General features: G+C 48.7%; 1 protein-coding gene across 2 annotated transcripts; it reads right to left on the bottom strand.

Moving 5' to 3' along the window:
- Positions 1-805: 805 nt before the first annotated feature.
- On the bottom strand, positions 806-21,914 carry NUP50 (nucleoporin 50). Of its 2 annotated transcripts, none has more exons than XM_045062506.1 (8): positions 21,517-21,914; positions 17,825-17,903; positions 15,383-15,466; positions 12,148-12,334; positions 10,459-11,127; positions 7,203-7,284; positions 5,257-5,375; positions 806-4,251 (listed from the first exon to the last, which is right to left on the bottom strand). In XM_045062506.1, exons 2-8 carry the CDS (start codon positions 17,891-17,893, stop codon positions 4,049-4,051), a joined length of 1,413 nt encoding a protein of 470 aa, XP_044918441.1. In that variant the 5' UTR covers positions 17,894-17,903; positions 21,517-21,914; the 3' UTR covers positions 806-4,048. The 2 variants fall into 2 exon arrangements, with proteins under 2 accessions (XP_044918441.1, XP_019691269.1); XM_019835710.3 differs by lacking the exon at positions 21,517-21,914 and adding an exon at positions 21,451-21,471.
- Positions 21,915-21,927: the final 13 nt, after the last annotated feature.

The raw sequence follows: 21,927 nt of genomic DNA, 5'->3' as shown, positions 1-21,927 counted from the left end.
CCCTGTTCTCACCCAGCCGTCCTGAGCGCCTACAGTAGGGCTGGTGCGTTTCCGGGACAGGCTCCCTCCTCAGAAAGCACCCTCTCGTGTCGCTCGGATGGCACCCATTGGACCTTTGCAGCCTGGGAGTGCTACTTTGACGGGGAGGTCGGTCCTCCCAGTACCGACCCAGGTGACGCCTCCGGTACAGCCTGGTGCGGAGTCAGCCCCGGACCGACGACACAGCAGTATCCTAACGACTACTGCAGTTTAATCTGTGAACACCTCGAGAGCGGTTTGCCAAGTCGCTGAAAATTTCAAATTCTATAACCTCAGTGTATTTTTTTCTTGATCATTTTGGTCCTTAGTCTTAAAATATCCTTAGGAGGGTTCAGATTTCTGACAGATGACCCGGACACAGATGCCAGCTCCGCTCACTTACGTGGAAGAAACACACTCACCTGCCCAAACCCCTGGCTTTGCAAAACCCACCGCAGGGCCGTCCGGGAGGTCGGCCCGGGCACTGGATGCAGAGGGCAGCGCGCCCAGCACAGTGCTTCCCATGGTGGCCGGTGACCATCTACCGTCCCCGCCGCAATGCTCATTTGTGAAAACACGAATCCGACACGGCGAACTCAGGTGGCTTGGAAGGGGCCTCACCTGCACACACGGGGGCCGATGGGTAGGTCTGTCCTCACCTCCAGATCTTCCTGCGACCTGGGGGCTTCTGGGCGCTGCCTCCCCACACCTCTCCTCCCTCTGGTCCGCTTGACTTGTGTCGACACCAGGAACATCACAGGAGCATAAAAGCGTCAAACACTGTGACTTTGTTTACTTTCCATTTATTCACATTTCATGGATATTACACTTCCTCAAAAACTAATACAAATTGAGATTACATTGTCTGACAATTCAAGTATTTTAGTTTTAGGAAACAATTTCCTATGTGACATAGGAAGCAAACATCTTATCCAACTGATTGCTAACAGTTTTACAGCTGTTATAACTGCACCTGCATTGGCAGAGTCCACGGTCCTCAGCACGATGGCCTCTGGCCAAGAACGTACCAGTGTGTAGAGCGCGGCCTGGATGGGCTGCTCCCAGCCACCTGCTGGTACCACAGGACACATCAGGTCCTACCACAGATTCTCACTTCCAGAGCGAGCACAAGTACCCGGGGATTGGGGAGTGAGCCACTTGGTCTGCAAAGCCTTCAAACGCCCGCGCTTGCGTCCTGACTGCTCCGAAGTAAAGAGTAACTGACGAATGCTCAAAAAGCAAACAACTTGTTTAAACTTTAAAACTAAACCAAAAAAAGGCTCAGTGACAACTTGTTCTGAACTCTGATGGTAAGGTGAATTGTTTTTTCTCTACCCCGGAACAGGTAGATCTTTTTTGGCATGCAGCTTATCAAAACTATAACGTAGAACTGAAATTGTACAACAATAATCCTTGTCAAGAAAATCAGTTTAACAAATGGCCAGACTTGTCCTTCCGTAGAAAACACAATCTACACACTGCTTTAAAAACGGGACACACGTTTCCAGCCCGTAATTCCAAAAAGAAGACAGCACAACGCCCAAGTTTTTGCTTACTGGGGAATGCTCCAGAGGAGATGGGACAGGCACCAGCTTGAAAAAAAAAAAAAAAAAAAGAAAAAAAGAAAAAAAAAGGCCACTGGGACACTCAGTATGATGCAGCACGGTTAGGATCAAAGGTGATCCTTCGGGCCACGCAGATGATACACATCACAGATCCTTCAACTAAATACAAAAATTTCCATCTACATCAGACAGTTTAAAGCCAAATTTCTAGTTATTTTGTTAAAAATAATTCTAACTAAAGCCAAGGGGTGGAACTGAGCTATGAGTACGGTGGGGGGTGAGCTCTCTGGGGGGCCCCGCCCCCGAGTAACATATAAGCACTTAGACTTTACAGTAAAATCCACACACACTCACGCTCTTTTCTATTAGTACGTAATTAAAGTGGAGGCCAAAGTTCCTAACGCACAAGGGACACGGAGGAAATAGCACGTTGTGAGTGATGGCGCACATGTCACATCTGTCCCTGTAATGATCACTTTCACAGTGACAGCTGTAGCAGCAAGTTTGCCGGGAATGTTAGGAAAAGAGAAAGCCACACATACCCACTACTTCAAAGAGCTATGAGCTATTTTTCCAGGGGGGTTGAGAGGTGGCCCAATTCTGATGTTTTCGGGCCATTTCTGGCAAACGTCTCACCGGACAGGCCGAGGCTACTGCCACCGAGGCGCTCCTGAAGGCGCCTGGGGACCACGGGAGCACATGACGCCAACGTAGGACACACGGGGCCCCACATGTCCTCGTCCTTCCAACGGCTGGATAAACCTCAGGTGAGGGAACAGGACCAATAACGCAGAAACGGTGTCAGCCACCCGCTTCCCACAGATCGCCGGTAACAGAAACTCACCCACGTACTCTTTCTAAAAGGAAAATGCAACAGAAGTGGCCACGCCCTCCCTGTTCTCCCAGGTGAGAGTCTGACCACGTCCCACAAAGTGTAAGCACCTCTCTGTGTATTTGTCCAGAGTCACACACACGCGGGGGCCAAATTCTCTCAGCAGAACCAGAAAACAAGTACAAGAATCTCATGATAAATGTTGGGCCAACTACCAGACTTCAAGTGTTTAACACGGTTGATCATAAAACGGTTTCCCTGCCCCCCTTATATCTAAAACTTATAGCTTCTTTTTTAAAAAAAGCAACTGTACTATCTACAGTTATCGTGACTGTTCTTTCCTAAGTCAGAAAACATTCTATGCGCTGAAGATTAGAATATACAAACGTGAGCCCTCAGGCACGGACCCTGAGCCTTTAAAACAAGATCATTAAATGACTAACGAGGAATGAAAGTGGACATTTAAACATTAAAAACTGCATCTAATTCATGTGCCCAGAGTCTTCCCAGAAGGCTAGGATTAGCGACCCAACAGCGGTGGCGAAGTGACGGGATCTTCTCATGCACAACCATGGCTCCCTTCCAAATGGACATGCCGAGTATCTTACTCTTAAAAAAGTCAATGGAAACTTATCAAATGCAGAATGATATACTTCTGTCTAAAGTTAAAGGCAACATTTGCACACACGATTTCAATTCCATGACCTTATTGCATGTTTCCTGGTGAACTTACATGGCTCATGTGTAGTAAAAGCTCTGAGATCCTCAGGGTTCATCACGGTACAAATGAACTAGGACAGATTCACTTTCTTTTTTGTACCGTGCTCGAACTGTAACTTAATTTTTTTCCCCCAGGTCTATGGTCTATCAACTATAAGCTACCAAATTTGTGCTTTTAAACCCTCATTCCTGACCACCCCCCATTCTGTCTGTAGGGGACGCACTGGTAACAGCACCTCAGGAATGCCACTACAAAACCCCATCTACAAAACCAAAGAACAAACTTGTTTCCTTTTAAAATGAAAAAGCAGTTCCTGAATCAGGTAAAACAGGCCACAGGGCTAAAAGGCCGATGTCTGCAAATGATAAGCTAAAGCCTCTAATGCGGAGGGGGAACATTTGGTGGTCAAGATTCAGCTTTAAAACAAGACGATGCGGCAAAGGAAAAACGCCTTGGTCACGGCGCGGTAGCGAGATTCATTTGGAAAGGGTGCGGTCCTCCCAAATCAGGCGAGCCCACCAGAGAGAATGCCACAGGCAAGTTTCCTCCTGGACGCAGGGGTTGCCGGCACGCCTTGCAGGCCGCAGCAGCACACCCCAAAACCCGTGGATCGGCACAGCCTTTGGGAAGTCTAATCGATACCCTGATTTTAGTCTATTAAGAAATCACTTGCGGTCAGTTTAATAAATGAACATTAAAAATCTTCCAAAAAATTTCATTCAAACGTATTTTACACATCAGACAGTTGTTAAGAAGGGAGAATACGGTTTCTTGACGCTTAACATTTGCAGGTTTTATTGGCCACATTCATCTTCCTCACAAAGTTCTAAGTTACCGTCCGCGGCGGGCTGACTACGCGGAGGGCGGGGGAGGGGGCAGCAGCTCGGCAGCGACTCCGCAGAGGGAGGGCGTTCAGGCGTCCTTTTTCTCCAGTAAAATTTTGTGCAGCTCATCTGCGTCCTCACCTGTTTTTACCCGGATTAACATGGTGACCGGGACGGTGGCGTTCTTCTCATCGATGGGTGGGTTTGGGACACACACAATAAGTACGTTGTTTTTCCCCGTTCGGGTGCACGGCATATTGGGCGGGATCAGGACATTCAGCAGTATGTTGCCTGCATTTAAGCAAAGGAAAAGGTACATCAAAATCACACAGACCCCGTGTCGGGAGACTACAGCTTTAATACGCGAAGCATTCAATCCAGAAGCCCTCTTCAACTTAACCGATCTAACACGGGGGGCCATCAGGGAGGTCACGGGAAAGGGCACTGGATCCCTGGTGCACATGCCAGCACGGCGTCCCTCCAAGAGGACCACGAGGACTCTGGCAGGCCCTGGCCCTGCTGCGGGGAAACCACCTTCCACCCCGCTCCTGCCCACATCCCCGGCCTCCGTTGCAGCAGCCAGGCCCTGCTGAGAGGCGTCCGTTCTTACACGAAAGGAAGAACACTTTGGCACGACCCGGAGCCTTCACGAGGTCATTGGAATAAAGGCAGAATGGTCAGCAAAGAAACCTCTGTCCGAGGCAAGCATGGCTCCCGGATGGGTAGTGGGGCGGTGGGGGGACCCATTAGTACCATGATGGCGTCACCCATGCATCACGCCTTCGGGGAAAAAAAGCCACAGGGAAGTTTCTGTATCCAGCCTGGCAGGGCCCAGAGCTACCCACCACTTCCTCTCAGACCTGCCCCGTCCTCCTTCCGGCAGGCTGTTCTGAGGGCGAAGCTGGGTGTGGGGTGAAGGATGGACTGCAGCACGTTCAAGTTTTTTGCCTACATAAACCAGATTCCTTCGAACGGTTAAGTCACCTTCTGTGTTTATTAAACCATCCACTTTATCGATAGCTTCTTAGTTACATTTCTAACACAAATTAAAACGAAAACCATTTTGGTGACTTCTTGGCTATAGTTTTTAACACACCTATATCTCCTTACACATTGTCACTTAATTAAATCTGTAAATAGTCAGTAAATATACAGGATGCATTTGGTTTGAACGACTGCTATTCCGACCCCAAACACAGCAATATACTTGACCTAGAGGACTGCAGTGAGCGAGGGGAAGTCTTTTACACCATGTGGTTATGAGGACTTGGGCCACTTGAAAAAAGAGATACCCACCTAAATTGGTGTCTGCCCGCACTAAAAGCTGTGTCTTCTGATTTGTTGTAGGTTTTAAATGCAAAGTACCCACACCTTTCTCTTTAAATTCATTGTCTTTCTTGTAAAATAGTTTACACCTGTGGGGAAAAATAGGCATCATCAGATATTCCAAAGACAAACCAAGTCACAAGTTTTCTGACCACCACCGTTCACACTTGTGTGGAAAAACCCACATTAAACGAGCAGAGGAAGCTTCAGGATGAATCCTTGATTGATTCAAGCTGGGTCTGGGCACAAACCAGAACAAGCAAGCTGGTTAGATCCTGTAGAACCCCTCCCTAATTTTAAAATAATAATAATTCTTAAAATAGTGGCTCATGGGGCGCCTGGCTGGCTGTCAGCTGAGCGTCCGACTCTTGATTTCAGTTCAGGTCACGGGGCACGGAGCCTGCTTGGGATTCTCATTCTCTCTCTCTCTCTCTCTCTCTCTTTGCTCCTCTCCCCCATGCGCACATATACCTGCTCTCTCCGAAAGAAAAATAAAATTGCCACTAGCTCCTAAAAAAATAACCCAGTGGGTCACATACAACTTTTAAAATGACACTTTCTAAAATGGACACTTTTCTCAGTTCAGTCAAAATCACAGCTAAGCAGCCCACAGGTCTCTGCCGTGCTCCTCTGGCCCCGAGCTCAAGAGGTTGACCGGGTCCTTTAAGGACAGGAATAAATGCAGGACACTCTGCTCCCATCTCTCTTCCCTCTTTTCCTATTTATTTTTTAAGTTTCTTCTGGACTCCAATTTTGGGTCTACCAAATGCTGAAATCTTGGAAAACATTCTTAAGCAAGGCTGAACTACCAGTAATGTAATCAAATGTCTCCCTAGCCTGCCGTGTCCCACGTCTCCTTAGGTTGTTAATAAACAAACCCAAACCACTGCCTGCTCCTTTGATTTGTTCCAGTTAGCAAAGAATCTCAGGTCAGGATCACTCCTTTGTATCATCTGTGTAATTAAGAATAAGCAAAAGGAATTGTTGGATCCTTGAAAGTTCTCAGATATAACACTTGGGGATTCCATAGAATATGGTGACCTGTTATGAAACTCAGTCTGAAATTTTTGTTACTTAGAAAAACACATGTAGGGAAGCTTCTAAAATGGCACAAATAAGTATTCTGTAAATATCTTTATTAAAAAGCACTAATTTCATCTCACTGGAATGAGAGAATTCAAAATTTCCTCTGATCTTTTTTCTGAAAGCAACAGCTCTCATATAAAAACAAACAAAAAAACCCAAAACAACTCTCATCACTGGGGGAAAGACCAAGGGATGGTCACTGTGCACAACTTGCTGGCTGAGAAAACCCACAAAGGCCAGCCATGTCCCCATGAAGACAGGAGGCTGCCTGAGGAAGAGCGGGAGTAAAACCAAATCTGGAATCAGTGACAAGGTGACTTTGTGCAGGAAGGAGGAGGGGCAGAGAAGGAGAGAAGCCCAAGTGGAAATGGGGCAGGTGGGTCACGGAAAAACCTGTCTCTAAAGCACTTTAAAAAGCACTTTAAAAAGCAGGAAAGAAGAGGAGCACTGGGGTGACTCAGTCAGTTAAGTGTCCAACTTTGGCTCAGGTCGCGATCTCACAGTTCGAGGGATCGAGCCCTGCGTCGGGTTCTGCGGCGGAGCCTGCTTGGGGTTCACTCTCTGCCCCTCCCCCACTCGCTGTCTTGCCCTCTTAAAAAAAAAAAAAAAGGCAGAAAAGAAAAATAACAAAGAGTAGGATACGCCCACAGGAAATTTACAGAATCAGCTTGTTGTAAACACACAGGTCAAGAATTCTTCCTTGTCCAGTTCAAAGGGCAAGCACAGCCTGACCCCGGGACGGGATGCTCGGCGTGTTCCGTGGGCCCCTTTCTTCCTCCCACGTCTCCGAAGACATGCTCACCAAAGGCACTCCCAGGACTCCCACTTACTTTTTGGAGTAAAACGCATCTTCTTCTTTCACTTCAGTAACTACTACTTTGGGTGGCTCATCATTCTCTTCTTCATCTCCGCCTTTTATAAAAACAAGACCAACTCAGTAAAATTCAAATCGAACGCTTAACGATGTAACAGAAGAAGCTGTCTATCCCCGCACCACCCCCCATCCTCAACCTAAAAATCCTACGTAAGCCGATGTAGAAATCGAAAGCACGCGTCTAACTGGGCGTGGGGGAGCGGGAGGACTCGCTGGATTTTAATGGTTTTCTGAAAAATGAGAATTTTTAACAGGACCCTACTTCTCTCTCCTAGACGTCAATTTGTAGAAGGCCTTGGAATGAAAAGTTATCGACATGATTCAGTGCCCAAATTTTAACAGGAAAATAACCAATCAACACCCACACATACTCAAGATTACCCCACTAGAGAAGAAGAATGTCAGATGGGGTTCTAGCCCCCTTCCCCCCAAATGCTCCTGCTAAGGAGCTAAGGAATAATCGATCTGAGCAATGGCCAAAGATAAGGAAGATAAACTTGTTTACAGGACTTGTCAAGAGAAACCACCCCCGTGTGTAAGCAAGCTTTGCCTGAACTGCCACAACGCTTGGGGCTCGGGTCCCAAGGGTCCCCTCCCTGACCGAGCCCAGGGCCCCAGGCACAGGGGAGATTGAAGTCACTGTGGGATGCACGTAACATCCTTTGGAGAAAGTCTCAGGAAACTCAATAAATTAAACAGCAACAATTCTGGTGCTCAAACAATTCAAAGACAAGATTTAAATTTTAAGAAGGCAGTCCTGGGGGGCCCCTGGGGGGCTCTGTCCGTTAAGTGCCCGACTCCTGGTGTCCACGCAGGTCATGAGCTCACCGTCATGAGTGGAGCCCCATGTCAGGCTCGCGCCGAGCGTGGAGCCTGCTTGGGATTCTCTCTCCCTCTGCCCCTCCCCTGGCTTGCACCCTCTCACAAGGAAGGTAGTCCGGAGTTAGGTTCTCCACGGCAGGCCCCAGGCATCCCGGTATTTTAACAAGCTTAGTCCTTCCGATGCGCCAAGCACCTCAAGCACCCGGAGACGCAGGCACCCTCACTTCCACATCCCTCCCACAGGCTCTGCCACTGCCCCGGGCCCACTGGTCCCGTTCAGGGCAGGGGAAGGGAAGGGGCGGTCTCCATCCTCTGCTGTGCATGGGGCAGCCGGTGCCTGACGGCGCACCTGACGGCCAGGCAGAGGGGTACCGGCAGTCTCGCTCCAGGAGGAGGGACACGGAACATTTGGTGGCAAACCGGCCACCGCGGGTTCCTTTCTTTCTCCCTCTCATGAAGTTCACATCTCCTGAGATGTATACTTTTTAACTGCTTACGAAGAAGTATCTTCACATGTGCGGGCTGTTCACAGTCACCACGTGATGACAAGCGATCGGGACGCAAACCCCTCTCCTCAAAGAGCTAAGAAAAGAGGGAGGGAAGGCTGACTGGGGGCACTGATACTACACAAGGTGGAAACTTCTGGAAAGGCGGCTGCAACCCAGACACATCCAGGGAAAACCCCGTCAATTTGTTCCCCATGGCTAACAAGAGTCTACCTGTTTTATTTATAGTAGAGCACTTTTCTGCCATGTGACCTCACCTATGATTATAAAAACCTAAACACAAGAAATCCCATAGATGTTTATGACCAGTTTTTTTTAAATTTTTTTTTAACATTTATTCATCTGTGAGAGAGAGAGAGACAAGCATGAACGGGGAAGGGGCAGAGAGAGGGAGACACAGAATTGGAAGCAGGCTCCAGGCTCCAAGCTGCCAGCACAGAGCCGGATGCGGAGCTTGAACTCATGAACTGCGAGATCATGAGTTGAGCCGAAGTCGGACGCTCAACTGACTGAGTCACCCAGGTGCCCCTATGACCAGTTCTTTCAATAAGACACAATTGTCAAATGAAGTTAATTCACTTAATTTTTATTTTAGAGAGCATGAGCAGGGGAGAGGGAGAGAAAGAGGAGAGAGGAGAGAGGAGAGGGGAGGAGTAGGGGAGAGGGGAGGAGTAGGGGGGGGGGAGGGGGAGGGGGGAGGGGAGGGGAGAGGGGAGGGGAGGGGGGAGGGGAGGAGGGAGGGGAGGGGAGGAGGGAGGGGAGGAGGGAGGGGAGGGGAGGGGAGGAGGGAGGAGGGAGGGGAGGGGAGGGGAGGGGAGGAGGGAGGGGAGGGGAGGGGAGGGGAGGGGAGGAGGGAGGGGAGGGGAGGGGAGGGGAGGGGAGGAGGGAGGGGAGGGGAGGGGAGGGGAGGGGAGAGGGGAGGAGAGGGGAGAGGGGAGGAGAGGGGGGAGGGGAGGGGAGGGGAGAAGAGAGGGGAGGGGAGAAGAGGGGGAGGGGAGGGGAGAAGAGGGGGAGGGGAGGGGGGAGGGGGGAGGGGAGGAGAGAGGGGAGGGGAGGGGAGGAGACAGGGGAGGGGAGGAGACAGGGGAGGGGAGGAGAGAGGAGGAGAGAGGGGAGGGGAGGGGAGAAGAGAGGGGAGGGGAGAAGAGGGGGAGGGGAGGGGGGAGGGGAGGGGAGGGGAGGAGAGAGGGGAGGGGAGGAGACAGGGGAGGGGAGGAGACAGGGGAGGGGAGGAGAGAGGGGAGGGGAGGAGAGAGGAGGAGAGAGGGGAGGGGAGGAGAGAGGGGAGGGGAGGAGAGAGGGGAGGGGAGGAGAGAGGGGAGAGGGGAGGGGGGAGGGGAGAGGGGAGGGGGGAGGGGAGAGGGGAGGGGAGAGAGAGGGGAGGGGGAGGGGAGGGGGGAGGGGGGAGGGGAGAGAGAGAGGGGAGGGGGGGAGGGAGAATCCTAAGTAGGCTCCACGGCTTAACACAGAGCCCAACGTGGGGTTTGATCCCACAACCCTGTGATCATGACCTGAGCTGAAATCAAGACTCGGGCACTTAGCCAACGGAGCCACCCAGGCGCCACTCAATTTTTTACATGTAAAGCCACGCGTTTCATAATTTTCAAAGTCATCGTGCCAGATATCTAGATGTTCCTCACTTTTACCTTTGTATTCTTAATCCTTACAATAAACTCTACAAAAGCGGTCTTGCTCCATTTTACAAGTAGGGAAAACAGACTCAGAAACAGCTGGCCAACTTTGTCCGGGATCGCACCTAGGAAGTGACAATCACAGCGTGAATCCAGATCCGTCCGAAACACACACCTACGCTCGTGCCACTACACACCAACTCGGACACACCCGGAGCCGACCCGCGAGGACGGCCTGGGACTCTGTCATTACCTTTGCGTTCGTTGCTGCCGCCGTCGGCTTGAACCTCCAGCGTCTTGGTGGCGAACGGTGAAGAGACCGGTTTACTCTGGCTGATATCTTTGCCAAATAAACCGGAGCTTCCAGAAGAGAATGAAAACCCAGTCAGGGGGCCAGAGTTTAAGGAGCCCAAGGCAGAACTCTCGATCTTCTTGCTAAAGTGAAACGAGGCACCTGCTGCTCCCGCCGACGGGTCCGCTTTCTTTTCAGGATCCGCCTCCGTCTTCTTTTCGGACGTGTCCTCGGTTTTGCCACCGTGAAACAAAAATGTGGACTCCTGCTGTGACTTCGTTGACCCAAAGAGGGAGGGAGACGGGGTGGCGCCGGGCGTCTTGTCGGAGTCGCCTTCGGAATCCCTGCAGCTGCCGCTGCTCCCGAGCTGCTGCTCGATCCCCGCCAGGTATTTCTCGTAGTCTTTGAAGATGGGCGTCAGGTCGCAGAGCGGGTTTGCGTTCACGTGCTTCACGATCCAGTCCCGCACCGAGCAGTTTAAGGCAGCCAGCTGCTTGTGATAGGCGTTCCTGGGGCAGGCCGTGCCAGAGGGGAGGCCGGAGGAAGAGGGCTGCTGGCTGTCACCGTTAGTTTTGAGATTTAAAATCTTTTTATCGACCAAGGAGGTAGGACCATTTGCGGCGACAGATCCTATAGGAAATTAAAGTTTGAAGCGTTTACTGAGAGGCTGATTGGATTCTATCCCCCAGATTTTTATGCGGCACTGCCTTCGTATTTTCTTTTACCGTACCCTAGTTTTGTGACAGTTCAAGAAGGGTGTGCACGTCTGACATTTAGGAAGCAGTGATCACAAAAATCAAACTTTGTACAAAAACGGGGCTCGTGTCAATTAAACCTCTAAAGGTTTAAAATGGTCTTTTCTTTCAAAAGGATGCCTGATGCCTGCCTTCCCCGAGAACTGTCACAACGGTCAGGGGAAAGCTTAACCCCCAACGCTGTGGGATGAGCACGTACTCGTGCAGTTAAAATCTTAACAGGGAGCGCTAGCTTCATCACGCCGAACACTCCGCCTAATTAACACCCAACGGGCCACACTTAAAATACCTAGCGAAGTACAATCCAACCAGCCCAGGGTCACTTCTGAAAACCGAAGACCGCAGCGCAGGATTCCATTCTCTGTCACTGATCCCGAGAGCTCTTGACCAACTCTCTCAGAACAGATCAGGCAATGAACACACGCCGGGCGAAACCAACCTAGGCCGGAGGACCCCCTAGGTTCCAGGGGGGCGTGCACCACACAGAAAGTCCTCGGCCCCCACAGAACGAATGAGGAGACGGAAGGCAGGTCTTTACAGAGGGTCCACTGAGAGCGTCCTCTTCTCCTTTGACCCTCAGGTCAATTCCGAGGGTCACTCTCATTTCACAGTTGAAGATCTGGACGCTCACAGGCTAAGGGACTTTACCAGGGTCACAGAGCCGGCGACCGGCAGAACTGAGAACAGAACCTCGGTCTATCCTGGCTCAAAAGCTTCTGCTCTATTCACTTCCTCTGCAAATAGCCGATATCTAATTTGCATCCCTTTCGGTATCACCCTGTTTCTGCTCGTTTAGTCCCAGGACCCGGGATAAGTACAAGAAAAGTATCTTTGCAGAGTTACTTTCCAGATGGTCTTTACCCAGATGTGACCAGGGGGAGGGGAACCTACTCACCAAAGGCTGCCTTGGTCTCGCTCGCCGCCCTGGCACTGGAGAAGGAAGGGGCACTAGTTATGCTGCTTCCATTAGACAGTCCTTCCAAAGGCTTCCCTCCAGCACCGTTACCAAATCCAGAAAACCCTCCTCCTCCAGATGGTACGACCAAACCTTTAAAACCTTTAAAGGCCCCTCCACTATCAGACTGAAACACAAAGAAAGAGCACACATTAGATAACTCTCTTTTACAACTAAGTAAGTAACAGTATTATCTTGGCTCAACAGCACCTAGAATCCTTATGCCGGCAGCATTAAAGGAAAACTGCCAGCAAAGCTGGAAATGAGGCAGATTTTCCTCCTGATGACACAGCTCTGCCATCCAAAGCTGCCTTCCTGAGACAGCCATGAAGGACAGTCCCAATTTACAGTGAGATTTGTTTTTAAAAATAGATTTAGGAAATAGGAGACAAAAAAGACGAATGCGGTAAAGTTATGTACGCAGCCTCAGAACTGTAACTAAAAGCAAACATTTCAATACAACGAATCCCTAACGAACCATTTTTCACGTACTATGCAATCAAAAAGACCATTGGCCCCAGGATGCTGTAGAAACATCAAGTCAGGTGAACTCCAAGTGCTTTACCCACTTACCTGTAATCTCCTAAGCCCTTCTGCAGCCTTTCGTCTCTGGGAACTGGTGAAGCTGACTCTCAGATCTAGACTTTCCCTTAGTTGAGAAATCCACAGGCGCCATTTTTATTCTCCACTTTCTTGCGACTTCCAGTAAGTAGCAGGGTCTTTCTAGCACTTTCAACCCACTGTGGCTGGCTCTCTCACCTCTCTAACCTGAGATGCTCTGGAAACATCTGGCACGCCTATGAACTTCTAACACTGCTCTCTGCCCCTGGAAACTTTTGGAGACACGTTCCTCAGTTTACAGTGCTTGACTGAAGTTACTATTTCCCTCCCGTTCAAAACAGTGGTTCTACCGCAGCAGGGGATGGTCTGCTTTCTGGATCAAGGATCCAAGGGAGGCTCTAGGAAATACTCTCAAATACGTATGCTCACAACATCCACGGGAGTGCACCGACCTTAAGTTCACGCACAAACGAATTAGAATCATGAGCTCACAAAAAATTACTTACACTAGAAACTCTTCATTTTCTAAATGGGCCAGTTAGCGTAATATTATTGCAAAGTTTTAAAAAATCGTTCAAAAAGTTTCAATCATAAACATAGGATTTCAGATGGTTACTGACCATGGATACAATTGGGGCAAAAAAATTAGGCCAGAAAAACCCAGAAAACAAAAACAAAAGCAAAGCCTTAACTTGCATAAATTTCAATGCATGTAATAAATATAGTTCTTCGGTTCTGACACTCTATAAATTTGATTTTTAACGACTCAGTATCCCGAAGACACCACACAGAGCGCGATCATTCTATAAGATTCCATGGCCGAAGCATAAAAAGCTGTGAGTAGCTCCTCAGAGCCTTTTACTTTGCATGAGATTTAAAAACCAGAGGATATTGATAGTTATTTTAGAGACTGCTGACAGTGCATTGGCTCTAGAGCCATCACAAAAATTCAAGAACCACTGGCTTTTAAACGAAGGAATGGAGTCATTCAGAAAAATGAGAGTACAAGCGAAAGAGGTAATCCACCGGGGCTCACACCCGTGTCTGTCAATCTCCCTCACGTACTTTGATTTTTCTCCATGGCACTTAGAGGAAAACTAAAATTATATATTCAGCGTGTCTCTTCCATCGTTAGGACGTAAGTCCCACCAGGCACAGATATTTTACTCACTCCTGTCTTCACCCACCAATGAATCGCTAGTGCTCAGCACAACAAATCCAGGACAGTTGACGTGGGAACAACCAGGGGTTAGGGACGCCAACATCCTCCCTTATCAAAAAAAATAATAAATCTGCGTATAAATGCAATTCAAACCCGTACTGTCAACAGTCAACTGTATATAGGAAAAGTCACATTTCAGCACTTAAGCAGATGATAGAACTGTTAATTTCTCTAATATACAAGCTCTGATGGAAACCTGACGCTGCAAGTTATAGTCGAAATTATGTGTCTTTTATTTCCTTCAGCAGCCAGAGGGCCCCAACCCCCTTCCCTCTGGCCCAGTCTGGACTGTGGTGGACACGGCTTGTACTTCTTCACTGTCCCTCATCTGACAGCCGGGCCATCCCTCCCTGAGGCGGTCTTCCTCTGGTTTCTGTCTACACCGTGAGATGCCACTCTCAGCCACCCTCCCTGGTTTCAACCTCCCGCGTGGTGAGGACTCTCACAGCTGCACCTCCTGTTCCAGGAAGCCGCCCACAGACCTAGTGGTCTTCCAGAACTTCACCTCAATGTACCCCAGGCTCTTAGAACACATTTCCCCAACTGAACCGATCACTTCCTCCACAATTAAGTTGTCCTTCCCTCCTGCTGCCCCCTCTCCGAGGAAGAGCCATCAAACTTCACTAGGCTTGATACCTAGGTTTGACCGGTCACCAGTCTTTAAGAATGAAATCGCATCAGTGCAAACTTGGAATAACAAAACCGAACAGAGTCGCCACGGAAGGTGCAGGGGAGCAGATTCATTCCCAAGCTGCCACCCCGGATGTTCCAAGCAGCTCCTCCAGCCTGACAACAGATGTCCGGGCCACCGAGTCAGCACTCAGGTATCTGGAAGGTATCTGAGGGCTGGGAATTGTACCGGGGGAGACTAGTTAAACGTGGGAGTGATTGCTGCATACGGACCACGTGATTTCCATTCACAAGTTACAGTTCATCCTTTATCCTTGTGAACACAGGAAGGAAAACACTGTAACCTACTATACTGGGAAGAAAACCCGCACCTGCCATGCTTCTTTCAGAGCTAAAGGACTCCCCCCGACCCTCCCCTCGACGCCAGGATGCAGCAGGACTCCGAGGACACCTTGCGTTTCCCTTCCCTACGCCACCTGCCACTACTTCTGTCTGTATCGTTCCATGTGTCTTTTCCTCTCCTTACTGCCGTTCGGCTGGAATCTCGTCTACAGGATCGACACTGGATTTCTGCAACTCGGTCAGGTACAGATCTCACGCTTCTTGTTGTCCATCTCCCGTGGTCTACATCAAGGATTTTCACAAGTGGAGTTAGCATTTTAAAAAGCATTTATCGATCTGAGGGCTCCCAGAGGTAGAAATGCTCTGCAACTCAGGAGTCAAATTAGCGTTTAATGCCAAGGGCGGTAAGAAAACACTCACTTCAAATCCAACATTTCTACGCTTTGCTTTCTTTATGGCTCTATTCTTCAAGACTTCCTCACTGGCCACTGAGAATGTTCCCACCTGCAGGTGTACAAATTAAACAGCAGTTAAGATGAGGCCCCAAAAAAGAAATGAACAAAAAAGCCTAACCAAACTTATCTTCATATCTGGTTTTAACATACTGTTAATACTAATAACAAAGTAAGGAGAGGGCAGATTAAAATAAAGTTTATGTCTGTCGTCTACATCGTGAATCCCAAAGCTACTTAGATGAATCAGAAATCTCCCAGAACGAGGCGCCTAGGTGGCTCAGTCAAACATCTGACTCTTGATTTCGGCTCAGGTCATGATTCACGGTACATGAGTTCCAGGCCCGTTCTGGGATCCAGATCAAGCCCCCAAAATGGGCTGCGTGCTGGGCTGGGCTCTGTGAGGGGCATGGAACCTGCTTACGATTCTCTCTCTCCCTCTGCCTCTCCCCTGCTAGTGTGCTCTCTCAAAAAAAAAAAAAAAAAAAAAAGGAAAAGAAAGAAGTCTCCCAGGATCTATGCAAATCCAGGCTTTGCATACAATCCGGAGAGGAGCACACACAGAAAAAAGTTTTGCTAAGACCAAGACCATCAAAAGTTTGGTAGAAAACTATTCAGAACTGGTTCTTCAAATTTTAAATATATTTAAAGACATGTATCTTAGAATAAAAATCCACTTTTAAGAAGCAAAATTTGTTCTTCAAAAGCCAACAGTTACCTTAAAGATCATCACCAGTTAACGGTGGTGGAGCCAGTTCTAAAACCCAAATGCCCCAATCTAGTACGTTACTACTTCAGTTTCCAAAAACACATTTTATTTTTATCACGTGTGCATACCATTTTTAAGAGAAACCTTGCCCATTTGTCCATCACCCAAAAGCCCACTGATGTACCCGGGACTCCTAAGGGCCCCTGCTTGGAAGCTACCGCTCTTCCCAGGAGCTAAAGTACCTCGTCCATAATCAGAAGTTGGCTGAAGATCTTTGGGTTTATTTCAACCCTTCTTTTACCCTGTAGGGCTGGCATGAAATACTTTCTGTAAGAAGATGTCATCCATAGTTATTTCAGGTAAGGTTAAAGAGACCTCCATGCTTACAGACGGGACTATTTGGTTGCATTTGTCCCCAAACAAATGGAATGCCCTTTCAGACTCATGAGATTCAATCCAAATGGAGGTCCTTTCATACCTGAAGTATCTTAGCATCAAAGCAAATCATTATGCCGCAGTCTTAAATCTTACTAGGCCCAGAATGAAACTCGGCAGAAGATCTGGAAAAAACCCGAGTTACCAAAGACCTGGTTAAAAAGCACCAAGTCAGTTAGAAATGTTGAAAACCTTGTCGAAATATTAATAAACTTGTGATTTTGGTTTCCCTAAACATAGGAATACATGTATTTGTAAAGGAAAAAATGTTCATACGACAAGACAGATTCAGCAAGAAGACAGTTTTAGAATAAGCTTGGAAACAGTTTTGCAGATTTCTACTTCTTCCTCTTTTTTTTAAACTTAGCACCATTCTATTGGCCTGGGAGCATCAAACTGCTGACAAGGCACTAAAAATGCAGCTGTTATTTCTATTCTTTGTAAGAGAGAAAAGGAAATATTTCTGAGGGAAGACCATTTTTATTTTGTGAGGAAAGAAACTAGGCCATCCAAATTCTACTTCATTGTTGTGGGGGTGGGGGCGGGGGTGGGGGTCTCAGATCTGTGCGAACATGAAGTAAGACAGGCCTCCAAGAAGCATTAGGGTAAGGGAGGTGACCCCAATCAGAAATCTCAAATTATGGGTGCGGCAGACGGAGAAGTCACGTGGCGTAGTACCACTTCTCACGTTCGGGCGCGATGCTAAGTTCACGACCAGATCGCTTACTCACCCTTCAGGCTTGACTAAAACTATGAGTTTAGAATGCAGCAAGTATATGAAATTCAGGAAGGTGCTTCTACAAAGGTGCAGAATATTTCAGGAACGGGAACTAGTGGGAAAAAGACAGCCAAATGTAATAAATAAATTTCTACACTAAGTACAGATCATAAGAAACCATACTATTTCCTGTTCCGGCTGTTCTTTAAAAGGCCTTTTTTTTTTTTAATAAAAATTTTTTTTTAATGTTTATTTATTTTTGGGACACAGAGAGATGGAACATGAACGGGGGAGGGGCAGAGAGAGAGGGAGACACAGAATCTGAAGCAGACTCCAGGCTCCGAGCTGTCAGCATAGAGCCCGATGCGGGGCTCGAACCCACGAACCGTGAGATCATGACCTGAGCTGAAGTCAGCTGCTTAACTGATGGAGCCACCCAGGCGCCCCTAAAAAGGCCTTTTGATTTTCCTGCCAAATCTGCCCAAGGAATCCCAAAATGAATTTAAATTTAGAAGCAGCAGGGAATCGTTCTTGGGGAAAGGTCTTACCTCCTCTGCTTCGTCTTCTTGATCCCAGTTCCTGTCGGTCAATTCCTTCTCAGCAATTCTTTTGGCCATTGTTTCAACCCTACGTTAAAAGTGAAAGAAGTGAAAAGTTTACTTTTCTGGATCAAGATGTAATTCCTTACAACGAATTTTTAAAGAATTTTTACGAAGAATTTTAAACAATGCTAAACCAGCTCCGTTTGAAAAAACACTATAACACTGATTTTTAAAAATCTGAAGTACTGTATACGTAATCAACAAGTGATTAATTTATTCTATGCAAATTATAATCACAGTCTTGCTACAGGCAAAACATTTTAAACACTTCAAATTCTCTTAAAGATGATTCAGTAAAGAAGCTCATCCTTAGACAAGAATTTTAATAAGGCAGTGGAAATACCTTCACAGCATGAGTACCTTTCTTTAGGCTACAGACAATTGATAGAAATAAATTGCCCGAGACTGAACATTTAATTACCCCAATCTGTATACTGCTAAGCTAGAATATCATTTAAAAGTTCAAAATGTAATTAATATCGATGTGTTAACATTCTGAAAATTTACATATAACCCTTCAAGAATAAGACATCAGCTCAACTCTAAAGCCACTGTTATGAGGCGGGGGGCAACAGTATTATCTCTGCAGTGGACACAAGCAGCTAACCAGAGAGGGTCCTTGAAACCAACCCTTAAAATCTGCAATGTTTTCTGATCCTAATATATGTTGTTTACTATAAAAAACAAAAATGCCAAAACACTCAACAGAGAGCTCCATTGTGAGTGCTGAACTGGCTCGTTCTCTAGCTCACCAGCTAAATGGACCAAGCAAATTCCATTTCCCGTGCTACCCGCCTTGCCTGGAATTCACCAGTTCATTCAGGGTCCCTGAAACCTGTCTAGACTCCTTTCTGAAGGTCTTTCCCCACTCATTTTACTCAACACCACAACCTACCAGAGTCAGTTCCTAGAATTTCATGGTCATTAAGATACACATTTACACCCGGCCTATTTCTCTTTACTATCTACACAATAAAATTCAAATGTTGACATTCCAAAGTCCTCCAAACTCTGGCCCCCTGTGGAGTCATTACATAGGGGATTTTCAGCTTTTAATAATATCTTAATAATATCTAAACTTCTCTTTTACAAGTACGTACATGCTTTCTTTCCTGATTACAGAATAAATGGTTTTAAAGCCCAAGTTGCTAACACATGAAATAGGAGACCCAGCCATTACCTGCAAATCCTTTTTTAAGGTCTCCCCCCACCAAATACCTCGTTAACTTTTGCCGTTAATCTTTGTGATTCAAACAATCAAGGTACTTTCAGACATGCTCTTACTGAACTCCAAAGGTTCAGAGGCCAGGTCTCTGCTGGGATTCTTTCCCTACTCAGTAAGTAGCACCTCCACCAGAGGGCAGAAGAGGGGAGAAGTTGAAATAGTCGCTTTTGCCGTAACTGTAAGTGATTAAGGCAAAAAAGGGTGACGCTCAAAGTGCAAAAACCATAGTAAAATTTCAGCATCGAACTCACACCCACAAGTGAGGAGACAACCAGCAGAGTAAAAACCAAAATGACCAAAATGAACACAGCCGCGTCCGTATCCTACCCTATGTATTGAATCTGTGACCTCGCCACAGGGCAGGGATCTTCGCTGTGTTTACTGACCCCCTCCAAAAGCCCCCAACCTGTCCATCTTCTAGGAGGTATTCCAGAAGTGCTCAATCAGTGACCCGGGGCACTACGGATTTCGGAAAATGCTACGCGATGCCGGCATCTCGGTTCTGCCATTTTCTTGCCAGACCTTTGGCAAGTTATTTAATTGTTGTGACTTGGCCTCCTCATCTGTAGACAAGGCAGGTGTGGTGAAGTAAGATCAAGAAAAAAAGTTAGTTTGGGGGCGCCTGGGTGGCTCAGTCGGTTAAGCGTCCGACTTCGGCTGAGGTCATGATCTCACGGTCTGTGAGTTCGAGCCCCGCATCCGGCTGTGTGCTGACAGCTCAGAGCCTGGAGCCCGTTTCAGATTCTGTGTCTCCCTCTCTCTGTGCCTCTCCCCTGCTCATGCTCAGTCTCTGTCTCAAAAAACTTAAAAAAGAAAGAAAGAAAAAAAGAAAAAAAGTTAGTTTAGCACAGTGCCCAGAACAGTGGAAGGGCTTAATGAATCTTATTAAAGAAACAAATTTTGTTAGAAGCAAAGGCTATAAAAAAATACTATTTTTTTTTCTTCAAAATGTACAAAGTACAGTGTGGAAAAAAAGACTTCAATTATGAGCCAGGCTTTAAAATATATTTTAGCAAATCCATATTTTATTTCAAAGCATGATGCTTCAGTTAATAAATTTTTCTTTTTATGCAAAAAGAAGGGGGCGGGACGGAAGTCTCTGTTACGTACTCAGAACGAGGCCTAGCACCTAAGGAGTTTTATGTCCCGGCTATTACTAAGAATTTAGGGGCACCTGGCAGACTGAGCCAGTAGAGCGAGGGACTCTTGATCTCAGGGTTGTTGGTTTCAGCCCCACTTTGGGTGTAGTTTACTTAAAATCTGTTTAAAAAAAAAAAAGATTTAGAAAACGTTTGGGCTTGTGGTTAAAAAGGTACCAGCTTTTGAAAGGATTCCTAGGTGGGAAACACTGTCATAGCAAATTGCGAGTTTTCGTAATTGGGAAAAAGCTATTATTTGCGCCGGATAGAGTCATGCGGTCTCTGCTACCAAGTGCTGCCTCATCCTTGGGGCTGAACTTCAGTCAACACCAGGATACCCTAAGATGAAAACACATTTGCCCACATTTGACCGAGGAAACAAACAACAACAAAAAACAAGGGGGCAGACCCCGGAGACTGACATGCCAGGGGAAGAGGAAGTCTCAAAATTGCTTCTTAAGGGAACAGAGTACAAGAGCCGATCGATAGCCCGGGATTGCACTAAGAAAGTGGAGCCGAGGCAGAGGTAGCGTCGGGAGCGAGGAGAGGGCGGCGAGCTGGCCAAGAAGGAAGAAGTACCGAGGGGAACGGCTAGGAAGGGTGGCCGGATCACGATGGTCCCTGCCCGCTCCGGCCTCCGCCGGGGCCGCCTCACCCAAGTTGGGCGCCGCAGCCCCGACAGGTCGGTCCCGCGCCCGGCTTCACAAACAGCACCCGACTACGCGCCGCTGGGATCGTCCCGCCCCACCCTCCCCGGCTGACCCCACCACCCCACGGCCCGGACCCCTTATCCAGGCTTCTCCTTCCAGATCCGAGTCCCGCGCCCGGACCCCAGCTTCCTCCACCCCAGACCCAGGTTCCCTCACCCCGGCTCCCGCCCAGAGTTTCCCTTCCAGGTCCGAGTCCCGCGCCCGGACCCCAGCTTCCTGCTCCTCAGGCCCGGGCCCCTCACCCCGTCCCCCGCCCGGAATCCCCCTTCCAGGTCCGAGTCCCGCGCCCGGACCCCAGCTTCCTCCACCCCAAGCCCGGGCCTCTCACCCCGGCTCCAGCCCAGGGTCCTCCTTCCGGGTCCGGGTCCCGGATCTGGATCCCGGCTTCCTGCCCAGGGTTCCCCTTCCAGCTCCGACTCCCGCACCCGGACCCCGGCTGCCTCCTCCCCAGGCCTGGGACCCGCAGCCCAGCTCCCCCTTCCAGGCCGAGTCCCGTACCGTGACCCCGGCGCCTCTCCCCAGGCTCGGCTCCTTCTCCTGCCACGCTGCCCGCCCTCCTCTTACCTCCCAGGCGGCCGCCGCGGCACTCGCTGGGTTGTGGGTGCGCCGAAAGCCGGGTGCGCGACGGCGAGCAGGTGCGAGGTTGCAGCCGCGCGGGCCTCGGGTCTGGAGCGGCCGCTGCTCGCCGGGTTGGGCGCGCCTGGTCGCTTCCGGTGCGCCGAGGTTCTCGAAAGACTTGGTGGTCAGCAAGCCCCGGGTCTCAAACACCATGTCCTCTGGGGGCCTCGCCTCGCCTCTCTGTGTTCGGCAGTGAGGGTGAGCCGCCGCTCAGCCAGAGACCGCCGGGGGAACGGCGCCGAATATGCTCCAAGCCGCCATTTTACAACTCCAATCTCCCCCCAGCCAACTCTATAAAAAGGAAGGAAAGAAACGCCCGCGTCTAGTTACTGCGCAAGCGCGCCCGTGCTCAGACGC

Source organism: Felis catus, chromosome B4 (genome assembly GCF_018350175.1).
Source record: "Felis catus isolate Fca126 chromosome B4, F.catus_Fca126_mat1.0, whole genome shotgun sequence".
Lineage (NCBI taxonomy): Eukaryota > Metazoa > Chordata > Mammalia > Carnivora > Felidae > Felis > Felis catus.
Note: the sequence above shows the minus strand (reverse complement) of the source record. Positions and strands in the feature narration are given on the sequence as shown.